The sequence below is a fragment of the Leptonychotes weddellii genome, chromosome 1, assembly GCF_054177405.1.
Source record: "Leptonychotes weddellii isolate Sample4059 chromosome 1, ASM5417740v2, whole genome shotgun sequence".
Lineage (NCBI taxonomy): Eukaryota > Metazoa > Chordata > Mammalia > Carnivora > Phocidae > Leptonychotes > Leptonychotes weddellii.
In genome coordinates this window covers 78,054,382-78,062,953 of record NC_138369.1, presented here as the reverse complement: position 1 = coordinate 78,062,953, position 8,572 = coordinate 78,054,382, and the positions used below count along the sequence as shown (strand labels likewise).

Genomic DNA, 8,572 nt, shown 5'->3' with positions numbered 1-8,572 from the left:
GTGAAGTGGCCAGAGGCTGCCCACTGTCCAATGGCTTTTCTTCCAGCACACATGCTGTTGTGTCCAGGGTTCTTGGACCGCAGGTGGATAGGGGAAGCCCACAGACAGAGGACAGCCCAGACCAGGCCCAGAAAGGCTTTGTCCTGTGGGTCTTTGTCTTATCCAAAGTTTCCCGGGTATTGAAGCTGGGCTTGTGCTTTTCCTGGCAGTTGAGTGGGCCTGCACAGGACTACAGGAATTAGGGAGCTGGAAAAATACCTCCAGAATTGGATTCCTTACTGCAGCTGCTTTTGGCATAACTTTCTTCTCCTTGTCTTGAAAAGCCTCACCTTCTTTCTCTTCTCTGCTGTAGGAATCCTGGTGGAAAAAATCTTGGGGGGGGGGGGGGGAGGAAATAAAGCCGCTGTTCTATTCCAGCCCTGAGAAGGTCAGTGGGGTGCGTCCCTTATGTCCACGGGGGGCCCTCTCTCTTGGCCGCAGTACTTCAGGCCAGATCCAGCCATGCTGACACTTGACAGCGCCTGCAGTTTACCCTGGCTCAGGTCCAGAGAGTTCGCCCGGGGCGGCCCCCTCTCCAGCGCAAAGAGCAGTTTAAATATAAATCAGTCCTCGACACAAACAGCCTCAGCGAGTCTCGGAGCCATCACCGGAACTGAGAGCCCAGGTTTTCGGCGAGTGCAAACAAGCAGAGACCCGCTCCGTAAATCTCCCCGAGGGCGTCGGGAGGAGCGCCGTGGCACCCCTCTCCTCTTGAAAATTCGGCGCCCCGTCAAGCCCCCTGGCTCCCGTTGGCCCCTCCAGCCCATCTCGGTTCTCCCGCCCCCGAAGCCCTGCCAACCTCTTCTCCGGTCCCCTCCAGTCGCCCGCCTGTCGGTGCCCGCTGCACCCCCCGCCCCGCCCCGCCAGCCCTCCAGGCCGCCCCCACCCCCCTGCCGGCTCCTGCCCCTCCAGCCGCTACCTCCCCCTCCCCGGGGTCCGCCGCCCCCCGCCGCCCAGCCGGGGGACCTTCTCCGGGGCGGTCAAGCCTCGCGGGTCCAAGCCGGGCTCCGGGAGCAGAGGCGACCCCGGGCGCGGAGCGAGGTCACGCGCGGTCGGCCGCCGCGTCACACCTGTCTGAGGGGGCGGCCGCGGCGGGGGCGGGGGCGGGGGCTCGCAGCGCCTTCGACAGCCGAGGAGAAGAGGGAGGAGGGAGAGCGCGTTTCATCATCGGCGACGGCGGCTGCCACTTAAAAACTTCTGGGCGCGCACTCGCTCGCGCAGTCTCCGCGCTGCGAACCTCCTCCGGCGGCCGCGGCCGCTCTCACCAGCCACCCGCGCGGCCGCCCCAGCCCGAGGCGCCCGGCCCCTGCTCGCCCCGCCGCCCGCCCGGGCCCTGCCGCCGGCGCGCCGCTGCTGCCGTCCCGCCCCGCCGGGGTCGCCACCATGGGGCTCTGGCCCGAGCCCGGCGCGCGCCGGGGCAGCGACGCCTCTTCGGGCCGAGCTGGCCGCTGTCCCCGCTCTGTCTTCAGCAACATTAAGGTGAGCGCAGAACCCGCGACCGTCGGGGCCCGAGCGGCGCCGGGCGAACCTTCGGCGGGCTCCGGCGTCCGTCGGTGCTGAGGAGCCCGAGGGGGACGCCGAGACGCCGGGGCTTCCCCTCAGCCCTCGGTGCCGCGCTCAGGGACGCATCCCCGGGGGCCTGGCGGCGGGCGAGGGGCGCCCGGACGGAAGATCTCGTGCTGGGCGGGTGTGTGCGTGTCTCCGTGTGGTGCGCGCGCTCTCACGCCCTCATCAGGGTAAGAAACAGGACAATGACCGGACCTGCCTATTGGTTCAACTCTTCTCAGGTGGTGTCCTGCCCTTTGACTGAAAAAGAACATCTCGCGGGGGACTTTTTCGGTCTCCTGCGGGCAGTTAACTTGGGGAAGGGGTGGGTTTGGAGGTGCCGGGAGATGACAGGCTGTGGTTCCCCTGAGATGGGGGTCAGAGCCTGACTCATCCTGGGGTGGGTGGCAGAGGGGACGTTCTCCTTCCCCAAAAGCTGCAGCGCCTGGGCTCTGCTACCTCTCCGCGCTGCTGCCTGCAAAGTTCAGAACTCCCTCCCGGGGGTTGGCAACCAACACAGCGTGCTTCCTGGTCTGGAAATGGCCCCAGGAAAGCGGCAGGCCCTCGCAGTGTGTCCGTAACACCGGAGCAGGTGCCTCTGTCCTGGCGAGTTGTTGGGAGTGGGTGAAGATGGGGTGTAGGTGGCCGAGGGGTGAGGACACTCTCGTCCCCAGGGGGATGGGGAATGCTCACCACTTCCTCACACGTCCAGGGGGACCTGGAATAGTTGAATCCACACTCAGGCTCTTTTGCTGGTTCTGCCTGGGCAGAAACAACTGAGAGATGCACCTCCTGAGAGGGCAGAGCTGCTGTGGTGAAGACTGCAGAGCCCACATTAAGGCTCCTTGAGGGTAGTTGCGGGGAGGGAGGATGGTCCAGAGAGGTTCTGTCCAACAATCATACAGTCAGATGGGGCTAGGTAAAGCCTCCAGTGGTGCAATTAACGGGAGGATGGGGGAGAGGTGCTCTGTGGACTGATTATGTGAGTGTTCACCAGAAAGAGATCTGGAGGTCACAGTGAATCCCACCCGTATACTTACTCATATTGTTAGCAGTGGAGCTGGGATCCCCACTCCTGCTTCTGCTCTGGCCCCACACCACAATAAATAAAGGCTGAGTTGATTCCATGGTTGGATGTAAATAAGACACAGAAATTTTGAGATAGTTTCAGATAGTCCTCAAATTGCCTCACCTTTGGCCAGACCTGGATGAGAACACTGTGTGTGGTTTTGGTCCCACCATTCAAAAGAGTCTTGGAGAAGTTTCAGCAGAGAACTGTTGAAAATTTGGTGTTTATAAATTAGGGATTGGGAGGAAAGGGTGGGAGCAGCAGCTGGGTGGTCCGAAAAGGAAGAGGCCCAGGAGAGAGTCAGGGTGGGGGCACATCTCCCTATTTCACCAACAAGGGCAACAGAGGTAGCTTGTCCCAGAAGAGTTTTCTGACAGTGAGGGTCACCCCCCATGAGATTGATCCATCTAGACCTGCCCTGAGTCCCTAAAATGAGTTTATGGCCACAGTTTCTTTGAAGATCTATAAAAATGAGATTATGTATCATATGTTGATGATTTAACCACACATGCCTGAGGCCTGGACCCAGGCCAGTTGGCCTCCTAAAGGTTCATACCAGTTAAGAGTTTTTCTTAACTATAAAAATCAGATTCTCTTAATTATTACCTCCACTGATCCATAGTAACTCTGAAACCAGAGTTTAGAGAGACTTCCACTTAGCTTCTCTTAATCAGTCTGAAACCAGGAACAATTTGGATATCTCAAGGCAAATCTGGGGCCTGGAATTCCATTAGTTAAACTCATATAAGCCTTTTCTTCCAGAGGACAGTAATGGTTGTCTGGGGAATTGCGATTTGCTGGGAGATTCCCTCCTCCCAATGAGAGGTTGGGTGATTGCTCTGCATTCTCTCCCAATAGGTGATGGACTGCATGTGTCTTGTGAACATGTGTGACATGGGGGCTAACAGGGGACACCCAACCTAAGGACCCATTCTTTTCCTGGGACAGACTAACTAATTGGCTTTATGACATTCCTGCCAACCATATGGTTTAGGGGAAGGGGATGAGGCCACAAGATGTAGATCCAAGTCAGTCTAACCTCTTACTAACTAACACATGGGGGCATTTCTCACCTTTCCTGGGCATCAGAGTTCTTATATTAAAACAACAGCAACAAACAAAAAACAGGTGCTGTGAATGATCCCCACCTCATGGGGGCTCCTTAAGGATTATGTGGGATGAGGCACAGGAAAGCGGTTTTGTAAACCATGTAGGACTCTCCAGGACTGGCATCAATAAGATGTCAGTTTGCCTCAACAAACAGGATGCACGTTTAAACACCATTTAGGATCTGTTGTTCCACCAATTATGCCTCACATGAGGCATAGTTAATAATTAAGAGAAACTACAGTTAATGTCCAAAATAGACGTAATAGTAGCTAACACTAATGGAGCTATCTGGATGTACCAAGAATTTTGGATATATTCCACCCATAATTAATCCTCATTACGACTCTATCTAGTGGATACTATTACTGTCCCCATTAATGATGAGGAAAACAAGGCTTAGTGAGGTGTGGACACATAGCCAGACAGGGGTGGAGTGTCGAGGAACCAGGTATGGGAGACCCCAGGGTCAGAGACTAACGGCCAAGCACCCTGCCCTCACCACCACATAGTGCTCAATCTTGGTTGAGCACTCAGGGATACCGGAGGTATGCTTGTTCCTAGGGGTCAGTGCTTTCTTCAGGCCCTGCTGACACACACATCCCAACTGGGAGCAGGGGTCGCTGTCATGGCTATAGGATGGATGTTCCCAGTCAGTAACAAGCTCATCATACCTTTTTACTCTTCACAACTCTCCCTAAAGAGCCTGGTGACTCTCACTTATGGGGTGAGGTTTTTGTACTCTCTCCTGTAGGAGTAAATACAATTGTATTTATTCTGGAGACAGTCTGTATTGCCTCTGGCTACAGGATTCTTAAGAAGCAGAAGACATGCTCACTAGTCGTTGTCAGAGAGAACAGTTCAACATCCAGAATTCTAAATTAAAAACAGATTCATTCATCGATTATGGGGGTAGGGGTGGGGAGGCAGGAGAGAAAGCCTTTGTGGCTAACGCATCCTGGCAGCCTCAAAGAGATCTGTTTCTTCTTAAAATGAAATTTGGGGGACCAAACTGAGGTTATCTTATAAAAGGAGTAGACCATTGGTAATTGCTGCCCAAATTTCAGGAACTCCCACACCTCAGGCCCCAGCGCAGGGAAATAGTGTATATCCTGTCAGTGAGGGAGAGTCCAGTGGGGATGGAGGGCATGGGATACACAGTGGGAAGAAAGGGACGGACAGACCTCACAGCTTGGCCTATGTGGCCCAGTGACCTCTGACCTGGGAGGGAGGTCCAAAACTGAGAGAGAGGTACTTTATCCTGGCCTGTGTCTATAACTTCCTAAGGCCTCTGACCCCCAAATGTGGGGAGACATCTTGGGCTTAATCTCTTGGGCTTAACCTCTTGGTTTCCAGAGGAAAGTGCTATATGCCACCAACCTGACTATTCATGCTTGGGGAAAACACTCTCAAAAGAATCCCTGGGGCCAAAGAATTCCTTAACTGACCTCATGGATTAAGAGGTGCCCACTCTTCCTGCCCCAGGGCTGGTGGGTATTTCTCTGATGTTGAGGACAACATTTATCTATATCCCCTGAGAGGGCTTGGCTTGCCCTGCTTATATATGGGGGTGTGGGGAGGGGAGAACAATAGGAACTGGTTGGGTGGGGGTCACAGGTCACTCAGACCCTTTTCTCCTGTGATGATGCTCAACGCCCTTCTCCTGGTGATGAATTGGGACCTATACTGCCACAGAACAAAGGGAAGACTGATTTATGTCTCACAATATGGATCGCTGATCTTATCTCTTTCTGATCATTCTCTTTTGTCTGTGACAGTGACTTTGCTTCCATTCTAGGAGATCCAGATATGATGTTGGGTTGCTGGGTTGGGAGCATGGCTTCCCCTCACCTTCTTTTGCTCTGTTTGTGAAATGCAGAAGAATGTGGGTGGTTCCCAGTGCAGACCTCATTCCTCCTTGTTCTCCCTCTTCACACCCCTGCTTGGTTTTATCCCCTCCCATGGGTTTAACCACCTCCAGCCCTTGCTTCACCCCAGTTTCTGGGCTGTGGAGAGCTCCAGTTATGTGCTGAAGCCAGAGAGCTTGGGCATGGTGAAGCTAAGAAGCTTGGGACGCTCCCGGGCAGTGGCCCCCATTTTATATCATAAGTTCATGACCGTGTACTTGGGCATTGCACTCTCAGTGTCTGTTGAACAAGGACATAAAGAAATAGCTATGTGAATTTATACTTGTCTGTACCCCACAGGACCAGCACAGATGGGTTGTCACCATGGTCCTTGGGGGCTCCTTTTGAGGGGCTATGGGAGAAAGCTGAGTTCTTAGTACCAGACAAAGCTTGATTTATTTTGAGTTTTTAAAAAACTTCTTATTTTGAAACAATCATCTATTCATAGGAAAAATAGTGTGGAGAGGTGCTGTGCACCCTTCACCCAGTTTCTCCCAGTGGTTCTGTCTTAATTCTGCACTATAATACCAAAAGCAGGGACTGGACATTGCTATAATGTGTGTGTGTATTTTCATGCCATTTTGTCACAAGTTTGGATTCATGGAACCACCACCCTACTGCCTCAAGACACAGAACTATTTCCGTCACCACCAAGATCTCTGTTGTGCTACTTCTCTGGAGTCATGCCCACCCCCTTCCGCCTGCCTCCTATCACAACCCCAAATCTGTTCTCCAACACGATCATTTGTCATTTTGAGAATGTTACATAAATGGAATCATGCACTATGTAACCATTTGAGATTGGCTTTTCTCGTTCAACATAATACCCTTGAGACCCGTCCAGGATGTTGCTTGTATCAATAGTTTGTTCCTTTTTATTGCTGAGTTGTATTCCATGGTATGGATGTCCTATGATTGGCCTAAACATTCACTTATTGAGGGACATTTGGGTTGTTTCCAGTTTGGGGCTATTACAAGTAAAGCTGCTATGGACAATCATTTGGAGTAAATGCCCAGGAGTGCATTTGCTGGGTTGGATGGTAGTTGCATGTTGATTTTTTTTTTTTTTTTTTAAGAAACTGCCCAACTTTTTTCCAAAGTGGCCATACAATTTTACATTTGCACCAGCAATGTAAGAGAGATCCAGTTTCTCTACATCTTTGCCAGCATTTGATGTTGTCACTACTTTTTATTTTAGCCATTCCAATAGGTTTGTAGTAACATCTTGGCATGGTCTTCATTGGCATTTCCTTAATAGCTAGTGATGTTGAACATCTTTTCATGTGCTTATTTGCCATGTGTATGTGCTCTTCATTGAAATGTCTGCTTGTATAGTTTGTCCTTTGTCTAATCAGAATTTTTACTATCGTTTTGAGAGTTCCTTATATATATGAGATACAAGTCCTTTGTTAGGCATATGGTTTGCAAATATTTTCTCCTTGTCTGTAGCTTATCTTTTTATTCTCTTAACTGGGTCTTTCATAGAAAAAAATGTTTGGATTCTGATGAAATCTAATATATCGATTTTTAATTTTCTGGATCCTGCTTTTGGTGTATGTCTAAGAACTGCTCATCAAACCTAGTCCCTGAAAGTTTTCTCCTATATCTTCTTCTAAAAGTTATATAACCTTGCATTTAAATCTATGATCCATTTTGGGGCGCCTGGGTGGCTCAGTTGGTTAAGCGACTGCCTTCAGCTCAGGTCATGATCTCAGGGTCCTGGGATCGAGCCCCGCATCGGGCTCCCTGCTCGGCGGGAAGCCTGCTTCTCTCTTTCCCACTCCCCCTGCTTGTGTTCCTTCTCTCGCTGTGTCTCTCTCTGTCAAATAAATAAATAATATCTTAAAAAAAAAAATCTATGATCCATTTTGAGTTCATTTTTGTATAGGTGTGAGGTTCTTTTTTTTGTTTATAGTTATCCAATTGCTCCCGCACCATATGTTGAGAAGACTATCCTTTCTCTATTGAATTGCCTTTGCTCCTTTGTCAAAAGCCAGTTGGCCATGCTTGTGTGGATTTATTCTGGGTTTTCTGTTCTGTCTCATTGATGGATATGTATATCTCTCTGCCAATACCACACTGTCTTGATTACTGTAGCTATTCAGCAAGTCTTGATGTCAGGTAGAAGCTTGATTTTTTTTGTCTGCAGTGGTATGTGTTTATCTTATGGTTACCATATTTTATAACCCATTCAGTTTCCCTTCTACTTTGTCTTTTAGGAAGATTTAAAGACAAATTTAAAGCTTGCTTTTAGTAACTGGATGGGATTTTATGTATCTCTGTGCTCCAGCTTTTCTTCTGGGCTTAGCTGAAGAGTCTTTTCCTTTGAACTTGATTTGTTAATTTATGATCCTAAACCTTTTTTATTCTCCACAACAGCCTTGCAAGGGAGGTTTCAGCATCTCTATTTCACACTTGAGGAAATGGAGGCTCATTCAAGACCACCTGTCCAGTAAATAGCAAGCAGGAATTCCCTCTCAGGGTCAGCTCACTCCCCAGCCCTCTTCTTCCCATGCCCACAGACTGCCTCTCAGTTCTGTATTCTCTCATCCATGAACATTTGGACCTGAGCTCCGTGATCTCTGAGGTCCTTGCAAGTTCTCAGATTCTCATCTCATGCTGTTCAGTTGCTGATGGAGATGAGACTGGGAGCAGGGCCAGTTGGGTCTGAGCTTTGCTGGGAGACCTGCTATGAAACCTGGCGGAAGTGGAGGGTGCAGACTGGCTTGTCTTTGATCAATCCCCAGCTCTCTCAGTTTAGAGGACCTTGATTCCCTGGGTGTGTCCTCCTGTTTGGGATGGATTACACTGGATCAGGGTGGGGAACGAAACCAAGGCAGGGAGTGTCAGGCTGCACTGTGGGTTGAAGGATGGGTAGATACTCCAATGACTAGCCCTCTCCCAG

The 8,572-nt window shown here is 50.6% G+C and overlaps 1 protein-coding gene across 1 annotated transcript in view; it reads left to right on the top strand.

Annotated features, from left to right (window-relative positions):
- Positions 1 to 711: 711 nt before the first annotated feature.
- The window catches only part of SLCO2A1 (solute carrier organic anion transporter family member 2A1), an 83,963-nt gene continuing 76,102 nt past the window's right edge, over positions 712 to 8,572 (top strand). Inside the window, exon 1 of the mRNA XM_081826666.1 lies at positions 712 to 1,518. Within this exon, the coding sequence (XP_081682792.1) occupies positions 1,423 to 1,518 (96 nt within the window). The 5' untranslated portion in view covers positions 712 to 1,422. The remainder of the gene's footprint in view (positions 1,519 to 8,572) is intronic.